Genomic DNA, 16,181 nt, shown 5'->3' on the forward strand with positions numbered 1-16,181 from the left:
GATCGTTAACTAATTAAGACTTCCAGGCTGGCAGGTCACTGTCTCTAATCCTGCCCTGGGATGCCGGGGCAGGGCCGAGGGGAGGCAGAAGCTCCCGTGCTCTTTTCTTCAGTAGTGCTGAAAATAAACCCAGCAGGTCAGGCACTTCCTCAGAGACCTCCAGCAATAAGAGAGGAGGATTTTCAGGTTTAGAGTGCCCAGATGAATCGAGCTTTTCTGGGTGCTGCTGGGAGCTGGGGATATGCTGAGGGTCAGCGCATCACTCCCTGAGCCCCGCCCATGGATTGGTGTCCTCAGCCCTCGGTGGTTTTTGCTCCCAGGCGCATTTCCAGGGTTTGTTCTGCCCTGTCCCCCATCCAAACGGCAGAACAGAAACCAAAACTGCCCCCAAGTGACACCGGGGCTGGGCTGTGGCTTTGCGTGTCCCCTGTGCTGCTGCAGCCGCTCTGGCTTTTCCCCTTTCCCTCTTTCCTTGCGCTCCCAAGGCTCCGTGCCCAGCAGGGATCTGGAATGTCCCTGGCTACTTCCCTGATGTCACGACCCATGGAAAAGGTGTTTGGACAGCCCCAACCCCCCTGCGCTGCTGCCCACGGGCGTTTGCAAAGCCAGGGCGGCTCTGTCCGGCCGCAGCCCGTGGCTCTGGGGTTTTTCCAACCTTCCACGTCTTTGTTAATGGCTTTGAAGCTTCTGCTGCCACCAGGCAAATTGCTTTTCTCTCTTTATGTGAAATCTGAGGCTGTTCTCCCCGGCCCCGGGGAGCCGTGAGGAGCGCAGGGGTGTCCGAGCCCGGTGCCAGCCCACGCCTCCTCACCAAGGACACCGCAGCACCGGGGTCCCCGAGGTCCCCATCCATCAGCACCGAGGCCAAATTCCTCTCTGCCGAGAGAAAGGAATTCTCCCCTCCTCCAGAGAGCGGCTGGGCTGAGGGAAGGAGGATGGATCTGCGAGTGGGATGGATCTGCCCGGTTTTTAGCCCGTTGCAGAGCAGCGCATCAATCTCCAGCGATTTTCGGGTTGTTTGGTTTGTTGGGGACACCCAGAGTCCCTCGGGGACAGCTCAGGCTCCGCTTTTGCCGCACCTCGCTGCTCCAGGGCTGTTGCTGCCCCCCTGTCCCAGGGACAGAGCTGTCCCACCATGGATTCTCCCTCCTGGGGAGCACTGCGGGCACATTCCCGCATCCTCCCGCACGCTCCGCAGGTGGGGACACGCTTCCCTCTCGCTCTCCCGGGCAGGAGCAGAGTTTCTCCTGCTGCTCCGGCTTCCCAGGGCTGGGGAAAGCGGGCGAGCGGGTACAGCCTGTCTTGCTGGAGCACCCAGTTCCCTCGGGAGCCTCGCACGGAGCTCCCAGCACAGGGAGCCCCTCGGGCGATGCTCGCCCCTCTGTGCCCTGGGCAGATCCCCCTGCCGGGCTCTGCTTTGCTCTTCTCGGTAACTCTGAAAAGCAGCGTCCCGTCCATCCCCAGAGCAGCCCCCAGCACCCAAGGCCAAGCCCGAGGGATTTTGCTTAACGCTGGGAAAACAGAGGTGGGCAGGGAGGAGACATGGAGCCTTGATCTGATGGGCAGAGCCTGCAGCTCTGATCAGATAATAATTAATAACTGGGTTTGGGGGGCCCTGCCACCTCCATCCACAGCACTGCACTCTCCTTGTCCCGGTGGGAAGAGTTCCCAGCCAGAGAAGGAGAACTGGGGAATGGAAGCTGAACTCCCGTTTTTGCTGGATTAAGGGTGCAATAACAGAGCTCTGTGTGCCAGGGGGGAGTTGGGCTCAGCTGGGCAGGGCAGGGTCCCCTCTGGCACAGGTCATGAGCAAAGGGCCCAGAGTGACTGCCACAAACCTCCCCTGGTCCTTCACTGCTGTGCCAGCCCTGTGTGCTGAGGGAGCGGCATGGAAAACACCCAGGGAAGCAGTGGGAACCGAGGGAAGGGGTGTTTGGCTCCTGAAGAATATTTATAGGTGGGAAATGGGAAACGCGAGGTGCAGCTTTGGATCTGTCGCTCTGGGCCAGGTGACGGTGACACAACCACTCTGCACACTCAGCCCTGCTGCCATCCTGCTGCTCCTGACCCTGCTCCCGCTTTTTGTCCCCCTCAGGCTGGTGGACGATCGGTGCGTGGTGGAGCCGGCGGCCGGAGACCTGGACAACCCCCCCAAGAAGTTCCGAGGTGAGAATGGGGCAGCTCCACCCCTCTGTGAGCGGCACCGGGGCCAGCCCTGGCCCTGAGCATCCACAGGGGATGGGCCGGGGGGCACAGCCCTGCCCTGTGCTGCGCCCACCTGGGAAGAGCTGGCGTGTTCCTGAGTGCCCCGTGTGCTCAGGGTGCTCCACGCTCAGGGAAGGGCCCTATCCCGGCAGGATTTGAGTGCCTGCATGGCACAACCAGGGAGTGGAGAGCTGGGAAATCTGCCCAAAGCCGTGACTGTGGTGCTGGGTTTGGGGTTGGTTTAGGGCAGCTGCCCCTTTCATCCCCCCCTTGTCGTCGTTTTATGTCTTCTTTTAAATAAGACTTTTTAAATATGGCTTCCCCACTCTGCCTTGTGCCTCCACCTTTTCTCAGGTGATTTTAACACCCTTCATCCCTTGGCCACCCTCCTTTCACCCCACACCCCAAAATGTCTCAAGACATCAATTTTTCCACTCTCTCAGGATCCCAACAAGCAGCGACCTGGCTCTCCATGGGACTTATCACCATTAATTTATTCATGAGTCGAATTAACGACCCATCCAGCATCTCCAGCATCCCCCAGCTCGGTGCAGCTGCATTCCCAGACTTCCACCCGGGGCTGGCCACGCAGCAGCCACCCTGTCCCCCTGCCCGGCCGTGCGCCTGCCCTCAATCTCTTTTCCAGGCGCAGGTTTTTCGGCTGCACTCCCTATCAGGATATCCAGCCGGTTGTTTTAATGGCCGGAAAGGTAGAGCTCTCCCTGCTCGATAGCCATCGCCTCCAGCGAGGTGAAAACAACGGGCTGGGGCTGTTCCCTGCGGCCCCGGCCAGAGGCTGCGGGGGATTTTCATGCAGTGTCGCCGTCCCCACATCCTGTGGCCGGACCCTGCCCTATCCTGAGCCGCACACGGGTCGTGCCGGGGCTTCCCGCTGGGAAAACAGGACCCTCCTCCCGAGGTCAGCTCCGAACGGTTCTTTGGAAATGCCAGAGCCCACCTGGGAGCTGTTCCTGCCCGGCTCTGCCGCCCGAGGCTCCTCGGAGAGACGCTCGACACCTCTCAGTTATTTGCTTTTTACTTTTTGCGGTTTCTCCTCCCGCCGAGGCTCTTCCCAGCCCAGTTCAGGCATGTCAGGAAAAGCTTCCACCCTCCCAGGCAAGGGGGGAGCGGGACCCTCAGCTGTGCCACTGCTGTCCCTAGCTCCCCAAAGGAGTCACCTGGAAATTTTGCCCCCTAGACCTTTGTAGATTGGAAATTTTGCCCCCAAAGCCTCTCTGGGTGGGAAGTTTTGCCCCCCAGGCCTCCCTGGGTCCTGGCAGGTCAGCCCCACATCACCCTCTGTGCTGCTCACTCTGGGCAGTGCTAGAGCAGGACCTTCCTTCACCTCCCTTCTTTTTCACCCCAATCCATCTTTCAGAAATCTGGCAGTTCTTTGGCCCAGGTGCCAAAATCTCCGTCCCCCAGCACAAGCCGTGCTGGAGATTTTCTGCGTGCAACCCTCGCTGTGCCTCAGTTTCCCTCCTTGCCAAACCGGGCTCGGCGCTGAGCCCACGGGCAGGGCACGCTCGGAGCCAAGCCTTGGTGTCGCAGCCATTTCGGAGTCTCTGCGCTGGGTGTTTTTTACCTCCCCCTGGTTTCTCCTTCTACTAATTAGCAGTTTGATGGAGCTCGGGGCGGGGGCGCACGGCCGCTCCGGCCCCGTGGGCAGCTCCGGCTGCTTGGCACGGGATGTGCCACCGGCAAACAGGGCTGTAAAACCAAATGTGAAACCTGGCACTGCCCCAGCAGCCCCGGCCGGTGAGAACCGCGCTCGGTGCTGCCCCAGCGGCACTCCCAGGTAAATAAATACACACTCGCCAGCGCCTCGGGCCCGCGGCCAGCCAGGGAAGGGACCTCTTTATTTATTTATTTTTTTTTTTTTTTAATTTTCTTTTTTGTGTCTGAACTTTCTGGGCTGCTATTTCAGGCATAATTAGGGCGATTCAGGCTGCAGAGCCCTTCCTGCCCTCGCCCCAGCGCAGCTTCCAGCCCAGGAAGGGGGTTGGGAGATGTGAGAGCCTCGTTGTCTCCAGACATCTGCTCTCCTGCTTCAGTTCCCGAAGCCTGGCCGTGGATGTCTGCACTTCCCGCCCACCATCCTGGGGGAAAACAGGCGAATGGGGGCAATCTGCAGTGCAGGGAGAGTTTGGAGGAGCTGGGATGCATCTTGTGCATCCTTTAGGATCTTGAAATAGAGCTGCTGACACAGAGATTTCCGGAGCGGGCGCTCGGAGCATCCAGTGCTGGTGATGCAGGTCACGGAGGGATGGACGTGTGTGTCCCGATGGCATGGCCAGCACAGGCTCCTTCCACAGCTTCTGCAGCCTCAGGGTGTCCCGTGGGTGACAAGGGATGTGGAGGTGGCTGATGGTGTCCCAGCCTCCCGCCTGGCTCCTTCCCGCCGGGATCCTCTCCTCCTTTGGTGCAGCTGGGCTCCATCAGAGCTCCTTCTCCCCCCTGAAGCTTTCCTTCCCAAACAGCGCAGCCATTTCCGATGGGAGCACTTCTAATCATGAGTCCAAGAAGTGCAGTAATTCCTGGACTCATTATTTATCCTGATTTAAAGCCGATCCAGCGGCCAGCACACGGTGACGTGACCTCCACCAGTCCCCGCCGTGTCTCCCTCACGGATGGGGGGACCATCGTCCGTTCCAGGAGTGTCCCTGCCCCTCGGTGACATTGGCCCTGCTGGGGACACCCTGGTGGCTGCTGCAGCCTCATCAGGCCCTGCTCTGCTCTGTTCCCAGATTGCCTCTTCAAAGTGTGCCCCATGAACCGCTACTCTGCCCAGAAGCAGTACTGGAAGGCCAAGCAAACCAAGCAGGACAAGGACAAGATCGCGGATGTGGTGCTGCTGCAGAAGCTCCAGGTGAGCAGGAGCCAGGGGCGCAGAGCTGGCAGTGCCCACAAGCTGGGTGGGTGATGGCATCCAGACCTCTGGTGGTGCTGCTTTGGGATGAGAAGGGATTTCCAGCTGGGTTTTCCCCCTTGTCCCCTGCCCAGCCATTGCTGTGTCACCCTCCTGATGCTTCTTGTGCAGAGGTGTGGAGGCACAGGAGCTCCATGAGCACGGCCCTGCACCCTGGGGCACCCCAGGACACCCCAGAGCACCCCAGGAGACCCCTCAGCACTTCAGGACACCCCTCAGCACCCTTTCAGCAATTCAGGACACCCCAGGGCACCCCTCAGCACCTCAGGACACCCCATGCAGGAGGGAGCCCTGCTTCCAGGACGTGCTCCAAAGGGAAGGGAAAGGCTCCCGTTGGCTTCCCCGAGGTTTGGCCAAGGCCCACATCAAACATTGCACAACGGCCTCAGGCAGCTGGCGAGGCCCCGCCGATGATTCATAAAACCAAAGCTGGGGAGAGATTTCACTAAATCATCTCATCGGGCCTGGAGCCCAGCCCTGGCCCCAGCACCCCCAGCTCTGCCTTGGACAGGGGGTGCTGAGTGGTGCCAGGACAGGGTGTCCTGCCCTGGAGGGGGTAAGGAAGGAGGTTTGGGGGGTCAGTGCCTGCTGCCACATCCAGCCCCGCACACAGAACCCCCATTCCCCTGCTCCGCTAGCCAGGCTTGTAACATCACAGCTGTCCTGGCCGTGAGTGGCCCCAGAGGCTCATTTCTGAGCCTGATTGATTGCACCTTGTTTAGGGCTTGTCTTAAAGTGATTCTGCTGTTTCCTCACTCCTTTCTGCTGCTCCTGGTGTTTCCCTTTGTGGCCAGAGCGGCTTGTGGGGAGCTCAGCCTGGCCCTGCCAGGCTCTGCAGGAGCCGGGCTCCAGCCTGCCCCTTCTCAGGGAGGCTGAGAAACAGGCTGAGAACATCTCCCAGCCCATGGAGATGGTTTCCTGAGGGAGGAGCAGTCAGGTTTGGAGTGGGGGAGCCCTGCCCGTGATGTCTGTGGTTGCCTTTCCGAGCCCATGCCCCTCGCTGCTGTGTTTTGTGGGTTTCAGCTCTGTGTTTTCTTGGCCCAAAGGAGCTCACACAGGCTGTGGAGGCTTTCCAGCCCCTCTGCTGATGTCCCCCAGTCCTCCCCGATCCCCTGTGTGCATCCTTGACACCCTGTCCCTGGGCTTGGGGACAGACCCCACCCCATCCAAGCCAACCCCAGCTCCCACTGCCAGCCCCACTGGCGAGGGAGGTGCTCAGATCTGGAGGGAGATTTAGGACACCCCATGGTGCTGGATCTCCCAGCAGAGCCCTGTTGCTCTATGGGGTTGTTGTTAAACTCCCAGAGCTGCATCCATGTGGGATTTCTTGGCAGCAGGTTTGTTCTGATGGCAGCAGCCAGCAGGGTGGTGGGGGTGACTGCAGTGGCACCCAGAGCTCTGGGGGGATGGAGGGGTGCACCCAGAGCTCTGGGGGGATGGAGGGGTGCACCCAGAGCTCTGGGGGGATGGAGGGGTGCACCCAGAGCTCTCGGGGGATGGAGGGGTGCACCCAGAGCTCTGGGGGGATGGAGGGGTGCACCCAGAGCTCTCGGGGGATGGAGGGGTGCACCCAGAGCTCTGGGGGGATGGAGGGGTGCACCCAGAGCTCTGGGGAGATGCAGGGATGCACCCAGAGCTCTGTGGAGACAGGTACCAGGCAGATTCAGAGCCCTCAACTGCTCGGGCACTCAGGACCTGCTGTCCCATCCTCCCTCCCAGTGCCAAGCTGTGATTCCAGATGTTTCCCAGTTCCTCTGCCCTCAGGTGAAAGGGGTGAGAGCAGGATGGGAAAGGGCAGAGACTCTCCCAGCTCCATCCCTTGCTGTTTCCCCTCACAATTTTGGGGAGCCCTGGGCTGGAGCAGCCTGGGCTGTGCCCAGCCTGGCGCCGGGGCTGTCAGCGCTCCCTTGCCATTCCCACATTTGCTGTGGGAGCAAGTTCCTGCCTCACTCCACGTGTGTCAGCATCCCATCACTGCTCCAACTGCCAGAGCCAGCACATGGAAAATCTCTGTGGTTTTGGAGAGGGGCTGCTGTGCCATTCACTCCTGGGGACACATCCTGCTGAAGCAGGTCCAGGCCTGCTCCATCTCTGGGCATGGCACCGCTGGCACGGTGCCTTTGGCTCCTTGGTTTTGGTGCTGCCAAGAGCCCCCGGTGCCCACAGCCCCTTTGTGGGGTGTTTTACCCCCATCCCCAGCCTGAGCCCAGCACCCTCATTGGCTGCTACCCCAAAACCTGATGTCCTGGGGGAATGTTGGTGTTGTTTTATCTCTGTCCTAGTTTTTAAAATCCTCAATTTAAAGCCCTCATGGACTTCCTAGGGCTGGTCAAGGCCACACCTTGGCCCTGGGCTGAGCTCCTGGATGTTCCATGCTATGGCCCCGGGGCACAGAGGGATGCTGATCCCACACCCCAGCCCATCCAATCCTTCCCAAAGCCAAGGCTGTGAGTGACCCTGCTGGGATTTGCTCCTGGGGAGGGAGGAGGGTGCTGCTCCATGCTCAGCTCTTCTCCTTTCGGAGCAGCACGCAGCCCAGATGGAGCAGAAGCAGAACGAGACCGAGAACAAGAAGGTGCACGGGGACGTGGTGAAGTACGGGAGCGTCATCCAGGTACGGGGGGCAGCAGGGACCCAGCACACACCCAACAGGGATCCAGAATGGATCCAGCACGGATCCAGAATGGATCCAGCACATCTGGGAAGGGGCTGGCGGTGTCTGGGGAGCCTTGGGGGCTGCACTTCTCAGCTCTCCCACCCTCGGCTCCTCCAGCTGCTGCACATGAAGAGCAACAAGTACCTGACGGTGAACAAGCGGCTGCCGGCGCTGCTGGAGAAGAACGCCATGCGGGTGACCCTGGATGCCACCGGCAACGAGGGCTCCTGGCTCTTCATCCAGCCCTTCTGGAAGCTCAGGAGCAACGGGGATAACGTGAGCACGGGGCCCAGCAGTCCCTGAAGGGGTGTGCAGAGAGCTCCACGCCTGGGCTTGGCTCCACACCGGGAACCCCGTCTCATCCTCGCTGCCCTTTTCCCATTCTGCTCCCCAGGTAGTCGTGGGAGACAAAGTTATCCTGAACCCCGTGAACGCCGGGCAGCCACTGCACGCCAGCAACTATGAGCTGGCTGATAACGCTGGCTGCAAGGAGGTACAGGAGGGCCTGGCTTTTTTTCCTTCTTCTTCCTTTTCTTCCTTTGTCCTGGGGTCATGACTGCTCTCTCTTGCTCCGCAGGTGAACTCGGTCAATTGTAACACCAGCTGGAAAATCAACCTGTTCATGCAGTTCTGCGACCACATGGAGGAAGTGCTGAAGGGGGTAAGGAAGGAGGTTTGGGGGGACAGGAGGTGTGAGCAGCCACCTGGCTCGGTGACAAGGGCAGAAAAGAAGTCCTGCCTTGAGGGCTGTAATTCCTGGGAGAATTCCTCACCTAGAGAACTGTGCAGTGAGGCAGAGTGGGATATTTTAGGATCTGCTGGCAGCAGGGAGCCGAGGGCAGAAATTACTGACCTCAGGGTGTTAAATTGACTTTTGGGGACAATGCCAGGCCCACGCAGTGCCAACGGTGGCTTCTTGTGCGGGGACAATTCCAGCTGCTCAGCCCTGCGGCAGGGTGGCTGTTGCCTGGGAAAGGAACTTTCCCTGCTGAGCTATTGTTCAGCCGAGGTCCTCCAGGAAGCAGCTGGGTGGATGTGGATTGTTAGGATCTTACAGCCCTTCATCCCCAGGCACTGTACTTATCCCAGCTTCCCACATGCTCCTTCCCCAGCTGTTAATGCCTTAAACAAGTCGGGGAGCAGAGCCTCTGCCTGCTCCAGGGGTGGAGTGTGATGGATTCACATCCTTTTATCCCCTGGGGGTGGAAGCGGAGGGGTCGCTGCATGGATAACAGGAGTGATGGCAGTGCAGGGTGCCTGTGCCCTGTCCCCTGGGCTCAGTGGAGCGTTTGTGCTGCCTGGGCCAGGTTTTAGCAGAGCTCAGGGAGGTTGGGTGCGAAGAGGTGACAGTGCCCTGTGGTCCCCAGGGTCCCACAGTCCTGCCGTGCAGCTGGGAGCTGTGTCCAGGAGGAATCCCATCCCCTTTGCAGCATGAGGGGTCACAAGAGAAGACACATTGCAGGAGAAATTTCTCCACTAACTGAGTGGTTAAATATGGGAACAGACTCCCCAGGACAGTCACCATCTCTGGAAGTGCTCAAAAATTAGTAGACAGATATTTCAGGGTATGGTTTAGCTGGCATGGTGGTGAAAGATTGGACTTAATGACCTTAGAGGTCTTTTCCAACCTGAAAGACTCCAGGATTCTTTGATCCTGACCCTCACCCCTGTGTCCCGCTGCAGGGGGACGTGGTGAGGCTGTTCCATGCAGAGCAGGAGAAGTTCCTCACCTGTGACGAGTACAAGGGCAAGCTGCATGTCTTCCTCCGCACCACCCTGCGCCAGTCGGCCACCTCGGCCACCAGCTCCAACGCCCTGTGGGAGGTGGAGGTGAGTGGGGAGGGTATGGAGGGGATGTTTGGAGAGGTTCCAGTCCCTCCTGTGCTGTGGCTGAGCTCCCCCCTGCCTCTCCCAGGTGGTTCACCACGACCCATGCCGAGGGGGAGCCGGCCACTGGAATGGCTTGTACCGCTTCAAGCACCTCGCCACAGGCAACTACCTGGCAGCGGAGGTAAGGGGGTGGCAGAGGGGTGCAGGAACATGCCCTGGGGCTGTGGCACCCTTCCCAAAGGCAGTGCTCATGTTGGGCAGGGAGTGATGCCCAGCATTGCCTCTGGTCCCCTCCAGTTTGCTCTGGGAGCCCCTGCAGCTCCTCCTTGCTTGCAGATGTTGACACCTGACCACCGTCATCACTGACCTGGTTTAGGACCAAACTTTCCCCCTGAACCCCCCAGTGAAGGGGTTCACTTGCTCAGACGGCTGGGTTTGGCTCCTTTTCTAGCCCAGGGGGACAGGAGGGGGTGGCTGGGGCATTTCTGTGCTCAGCCCGTGCCAAGGGACTGACTGGCACAGCCCAGTGCGTTGGAAGTGGGATGTGACTCATCCTGCTGCCCTCGCCTGGCAGAGGGTGCGGGCAAAATCTGGGTCTGGAAGCACCATCTGCCAGGTTTTTCTGCTGCCATTTAAGGCCAGCTCAAGGCCTCCTGAGAGAGGCACAAAGGAGTTGCTGCACTTGGATACTGGGGTGTGTTTGGCACTGCCAGGACCGTGGGCTGTGCTCTGCTGCCAGGGCAGCAGGGACATCCTGGGGATGCTCCCCAGCTGGAGAAGACACCCAAGGGCAGCCCCCTTCCATTGCTGTGGGATGGAGAACAGCAAACAGATTTCAGATGGGGATCTGAAATGGGTGCTTTAAACCCAAAGACGCTTGGTTGACACCTGAAGAGGAAAGAAGATCTTGGACTGAGCCCATCCTGGGCTGGTGCTGCTCACTGGGAGCTCAGCCTGGAGCCTCCAGGGAGTTCTTGGTGCCACACACAGAGCCCAGGTCTGCTCCCCTGGGCTCTCCCATCCTACTCCCAGGGCTGGGACACCGTGCTCTGGGCACAGGTCACATCCTGCAGCCCCGCCTGGGCAGGTTTCCTCTCCGTGCTGTGTTCAGGGAAGGCAGGAATAGGGACCACACACCATCCCCAGGGGTTTGGAGGGGCCGAGCGGGAGGACTGACAGCTGCTTTTCATCTCCTTCTTTAACTTTTCAGGAAAATCCAAGTTATAAAGGAGACGTGGCTGAGCCCAAAGCAGCGCCCACGGTGAGCAGAACCGCTGCTGCCGCTGCCCCAACCATGCCAGCTCTCAGCCAGGGCCTGAAAGCAGGGAAATGCCCCAAAACAGAGCCCTCTGAGGAGACTAGAGCCGAGTTTGTGCCGCTGTGCCAGCACAGTATCCCCTGCCCCGCACTTAGAGCCGTGTCCCTGTGTCCCACCTGCGAGAGGACCCTGCCAAAACCTCTCAGAGGGGTTCCAGTGCATGTTGGCTCTCCAGGCCATGGGAAAACACTCGGTAGATGAGAGAGCTGGATGTTCAGGGGGGTTTTTCTGTGCTGTTGGTGAGGTTTGGATTGAGGGGGCCTCGTAGTTCAGGTCCATCCATGCTGCTTGTGCTCCGCTCATGCGAGGCTCAGCCCCAGCAAAGCTTCTGCTGTGTCCCCCCGATGCCGTGGGCACAGGGGACCCCCGAGCCTGGCTCAGAGACCCCCTCCCCACCACGCAGGGGGGCAGCAGCCGTGCCAGCCGCAGGAACACCGGGGAGAAGATCAAGTACCGGCTGGTGGCCGTGCCCCATGGCAACGACATTGCCTCCCTCTTTGAGCTGGACCCCACCACGCTGCAGAAGACAGATTCCTTCGTGCCACGGTACGGCAGGGGCGTCGGGATGAGGAGGGGAGGCTGAGTGCTGGGGGAAGGACGGTGCTGGTGTGTCCCCCTGGGGATCACTCTCAGGGTCACTCAGCAGGACGTTGTGCTCTTGGCAGGAACTCCTACGTGAGGCTGCGCCACCTCTGCACCAACACCTGGATCCAGAGCACCAACGTGCCCATTGACATCGATGAGGAGAGGCCCATCCGCCTCATGGTACGGCCCCACTAGCTCCTGTCTCCCTGGGCTTGTTCCCTGCTCCCCGAGAGCTCTCAGGATGCTCCTTCCCTCCCAGCACCCGGGGACTGAAACACTGGATGATCCAAAGGGGTGGGTGGACACCAGCCTGGAGCCCACCCCAGTTACCCAGAGGTCACTCCAGTCAGCCAGAGCCCACTCCAGCTCCTCTGATGGGGACAAACTGGGTCACTGGTGTCAGCAGAGGTGGTGGCAGATGGTGGGGACATGCCTGGCATGACCCCGTCTGTGTGATGCTGCTTCTCTGCTGCTTCCCAGCTGGGCACGTGCCCCACCAAAGAGGACAAAGAAGCTTTTGCCATCGTCTCTGTGCCCGTGTCTGAGATCCGGGACCTGGACTTTGCCAATGACGCCAGCTCCATGCTGGCCAACGTGGTGGAGAAGATGAATGAGGGTTTCCTCAGCCAGAATGACCGCAGGTAAGAGCCCCCTGGGAGATGGGGCCATGCTGGGCTCCTCCAAGGGATTCCCCAGCAGGACCAGGCCTCTGCCTGCTGCTAATGCCAGTGCTGCCCTTGCTTCCCTGCCCACAACCCCAATCCACGCCTGCTTCTCCCAGGAGCCTGGCGAGGAAACCAGATAACAACAGAGCCCCTCCTAGAAAAATATCCCAGAAAAATATCCCAGAAAAATATCCTAGAAAAATATCCAAGGGGCTGGAAGATGGCCCCACGATAGGGGCAGCCGCCTTAGTCACTGTATTATTTTTAGGTGGGTGGGTTCTTGGTGCTTCCTGAGCAAACACAGATCCCTGCGGGACAGAGCGAGCGGCTTCCGCCCTGCCAGCCTGGCCCACGCGGGTCCCACGGGGCTGTCCACGGTGGCAGAGGCGTTAAATACAGAATCCCTGGTGTAAGCCACAAGTAAAGCCCCCCAGACATTCACCCTGGCACGTACAGGAACCATAGGGGCTGCAGAGCCAGCCACTGACCTCCATCAGGGAGTGCAGGATCGGCCAGCAGCTCCCCTGGTGGGTTTCTGAGGCTCTTTGGTCCCCAAAACCCACCAGCATCACTGCAGGGACCTGAGTCTGGGCAGGTGAGCAGTTCCCAGCCCACTCACCCCGTGTCCCTTTGCAGGTTCGTGATCCAGCTGCTGGAGGACTTGGTGTTTTTTGTCAGTGATGTCCCCAACAATGGCCAGAACGTGCTGGACATTGTGGTGACCAAGCCCAACCGGGAGCGGCAGAAGCTGATGCGGGAGCAGAACATTCTGAAGCAGGTGGGTGGCCCTGGGGCCCTGCACCCCAGCAAGGCTGGGGCATGTCCTGTGGAGATGTCCTGTCCTGCTCACAGCCACTCCAGGGGCCAGAAGGATGGAAAACCCCATGGAGGAAGGTCTGGCTGTGCCCTGCTCATGCCATGGTGTCCAGCCATGCACAGGGGGCCGGTGTGGAGCAGGACACAGCCCTGATCTCTGCTTTTGGGCAGATCTTTGGGATCCTGAAGGCCCCTTTCAAGGACAAGGGCGGGGAAGGGCCCCTGGTGAGGCTGGAAGAGCTGTCAGACCAGAAGAACGCTCCCTACCAATACATGTTCCGCCTGTGCTACCGCGTGCTCCGGCATTCCCAGGAGGATTACCGCAAGAACCAGGTGCCTGGGTGGTGACTCCCCATCCCTGAGGAGCCTCATGGGGCAGGGGGACATCGCTCACAGCCCCTCTGTGCCCACTGCAGGAGCACATTGCCAAGCAGTTCGGAATGATGCAGTCCCAGATCGGCTACGACATCCTGGCCGAGGACACCATCACGGCCCTGCTGCACAACAACCGCAAGCTGCTGGAGAAGCACATCACCAAGACCGAGGTGGAGACCTTCGTCAGCCTGGTGCGCAAGAACCGCGAGCCACGGTGCGTGCGGGGGCTCTGCGGGCCACAAGGGGAAGGAGAGCCGTGGGGAGCCCCTCTCTCATGGCAGAGCTGCCTCTTCCCGGCAGGTTTCTGGATTATCTCTCAGATCTCTGTGTGTCCAACCACATCGCCATCCCCGTCACCCAGGAGCTGATCTGCAAGTGCGTGCTGGACTCGAAGAACAGCGACATCCTCATCAAAACCGAGTGAGTGGCTGAGGGAGAGGCGTTCCACATCAGGGGTTTGTCGTGGGTTGGATGTCAGGCACCCAACAAAGGTGCTCACTCTGCAGCTGGACAGAGGAGAGAAAATTTATTGAAGGGTTCATGGGTTGGGATAAAAACCAGGAGAAATCGCTCATCAAATACAATCACAGGCAAAACAGGCTCTAGATAGGGATATGAATTAAGTTTATTCTTAACTAAATCAGAGAAGGATAATGAGAAGTTAAACAAAACCCTTAAAAACACCTTCTTCTACAAGAAGCCCACTACAGGGTGGGCCTGGTCCCACTGAAGCTCCGTCACCCCTTGAGGTGCAGCCCCTCCATCCATGGGAGCATCTCCAGATTTCCCCTTTCCTGTCCCAGGCTGAGGCCAGTGAAGGAGATGTCCCAGACCCACGAGTACCTGAGCATCGAGTACTCGGAGGAGGAAGTCTGGCTCACCTGGACCGACAAGAACAATGACCACCACGAGAAAAGCATCCGGCAGCTGGCACAGGAGGCTCGGGCTGGCAATGCCCATGACGAGAACGTCCTCAGCTACTACAGGTGACACTCCTGTGGCACCTCCTCTCCAGGTGAGGCTGTGAGGGTTGCACGGCCTCACTTCCCTCTCCCCCTCACCCCTGGGCAGGTACCAGCTGAAGCTCTTTGCCCGCATGTGCCTGGACCGCCAGTACCTGGCCATCAAGGAGATCTCCCAGCAGCTGGGGGTGGACCTGATCTTCCTGTGCATGGCAGATGAGATGCTGCCCTTCGACCTGCGTGCCTCCTTCTGCCACCTCATGCTGCACGTGCACGTGGACAGGGACCCCCAGGAGCTGGTGATGCCTGTGAAGTTTGCGCGGCTCTGGACGGAGATCCCCACAGCCATCACCATCAAAGAGTGAGACACACTGGGGCTCGGGGTGGCTTTGAGGGGCAGGGCAGGGCAGGGGGTGGCAGATGCCGTGGCAGGGGAGCATTTGTGGAGTGACCTGTGGTCTGGGCCCTCAGGAGGAAGTGGGCTCCATCTGTCACAGCATCACTGCTGGTCACGGTGGCTCAGGAGCGGCCTGGACAGCGCTCCTGCCAGCTGGGTGTGAGGACACCCACTGTGGGGTGAGCTCACCCCAGTGTGTCCCCCTGCAGCTACGACTCCAACCTCAACGCCTCACGTGATGACAAGAAGAACAAGTTTGCCAGCACCATGGAGTTTGTGGAGGACTATCTCAACAACGTGGTGAGCGAGGCCGTGCCCTTCGCCAACGAGGAGAAGAACAAGCTCACCTTCGAGGTGCGGGCGCTGCCGGTGTCACCGGCACTGTGCAGGGTGTGGCATGGTCTGGCTGCCGCTGCCCCTGCAATGTCCCTGTCCCCACGCTGGAGTCTCCTGCTCACCCCCGAGCAGGGTGAGGTCTGGAGCTGCTTTGTCCTTCCCAGGTCGTCAGCCTTGCCCACAACCTCATCTACTTCGGCTTCTACAGCTTCAGCGAGCTGCTGCGCCTGACACGGACCCTGCTGGGCATCATCGACTGTGTCCAGAACCCTCAGCTGATGATGCAGGCGGTCTACAACGACGAGGTGACAGGTGAGCCCCTGTTCATGGCCAGGAAGGTGTTTTCCATAGTCTGCCCAGTGTTTTCCATGGTCTGCTCAGTGCTTTCCTGTTTTTGGTAGCAAGAAAACCAGACACTGGCTTGCTGATGTGGCTGGGGGGGCAGTAGGACATGGGGTGGTGAGCCCTTGCCCATGCCAAAAGAAATATTCAGAGCCTTCTGCTCATCCTCTGATTAAGTCTAGAGCATTTTCCAGTCCAAGTGGGTCCTTCCTTGGGCCTCTGTCTCCTTCCTCTCCACCCACACTAACTGTGGCTGCCTCTGCAGGAAAGAACGTGCGGAGGTCGATCCAGGGCGTGGGGCAGATGATGTCCACCATGGTGCTGAGCAGGAAACAGTCCATCTTCAGCACTCCCAGCCTCAGCACTGGCTCTGCCCCAGAACAAGTGGACAGAGGGAGGAGCATTGAGAACGAGAACATTGTGGTGATGGAGACCAAGCTGAAGATTCTGGAGATCTTGCAGGTTGGAGCCAATGGAGTGGTGGGACCTGTGGGATGGGGATGTGTAATGTGATATTCTCAAGTAGGGGCACAGTTGGTGTGAAGGGGGCACTCGTTCACTTCTGATTTTTCCTTCCCTGCTGCTTCCAGTTCATCCTGAACGTGCGGCTGGACTACAGGATCTCCTACCTGCTCTCAGTCTTCAAGAAGGAGTTTGTGGAGGTTTACCCCATGCAGGACAGCGCAGCCGATGGGACAGCTCCAGCCTTTGACTCCACAAGTAACTCTCCCACTTTGCTCCTGGTACACCCCCAGCTCAGCAAAC

The 16,181-nt window shown here is 59.5% G+C and overlaps 1 protein-coding gene across 1 annotated transcript in view; it reads left to right on the forward strand.

Moving 5' to 3' along the window:
* Positions 1-16,181, forward strand: part of ITPR3 (inositol 1,4,5-trisphosphate receptor type 3) — a 37,334-nt gene that overhangs the window by 3,842 nt on the left and 17,311 nt on the right. The window contains exons 2-23 of the mRNA XM_058855646.1: positions 2,096-2,166; positions 4,953-5,074; positions 7,662-7,748; positions 7,908-8,066; positions 8,185-8,283; positions 8,368-8,451; positions 9,474-9,620; positions 9,706-9,801; positions 10,831-10,881; positions 11,342-11,484; positions 11,604-11,703; positions 12,004-12,164; positions 12,825-12,966; positions 13,176-13,337; positions 13,421-13,593; positions 13,680-13,799; positions 14,183-14,365; positions 14,451-14,702; positions 14,948-15,092; positions 15,239-15,386; positions 15,682-15,878; positions 16,007-16,136. Coding sequence (XP_058711629.1) covers positions 2,096-2,166; positions 4,953-5,074; positions 7,662-7,748; positions 7,908-8,066; positions 8,185-8,283; positions 8,368-8,451; positions 9,474-9,620; positions 9,706-9,801; positions 10,831-10,881; positions 11,342-11,484; positions 11,604-11,703; positions 12,004-12,164; positions 12,825-12,966; positions 13,176-13,337; positions 13,421-13,593; positions 13,680-13,799; positions 14,183-14,365; positions 14,451-14,702; positions 14,948-15,092; positions 15,239-15,386; positions 15,682-15,878; positions 16,007-16,136 — 2,972 coding nt within the window. The remainder of the gene's footprint in view (positions 1-2,095; positions 2,167-4,952; positions 5,075-7,661; positions 7,749-7,907; positions 8,067-8,184; positions 8,284-8,367; positions 8,452-9,473; positions 9,621-9,705; positions 9,802-10,830; positions 10,882-11,341; positions 11,485-11,603; positions 11,704-12,003; positions 12,165-12,824; positions 12,967-13,175; positions 13,338-13,420; positions 13,594-13,679; positions 13,800-14,182; positions 14,366-14,450; positions 14,703-14,947; positions 15,093-15,238; positions 15,387-15,681; positions 15,879-16,006; positions 16,137-16,181) is intronic.

The sequence above is a fragment of the Poecile atricapillus genome, chromosome 23, assembly GCF_030490865.1.
Source record: "Poecile atricapillus isolate bPoeAtr1 chromosome 23, bPoeAtr1.hap1, whole genome shotgun sequence".
In the NCBI taxonomy this organism is placed as follows: Eukaryota; Metazoa; Chordata; class Aves; order Passeriformes; family Paridae; genus Poecile; species Poecile atricapillus.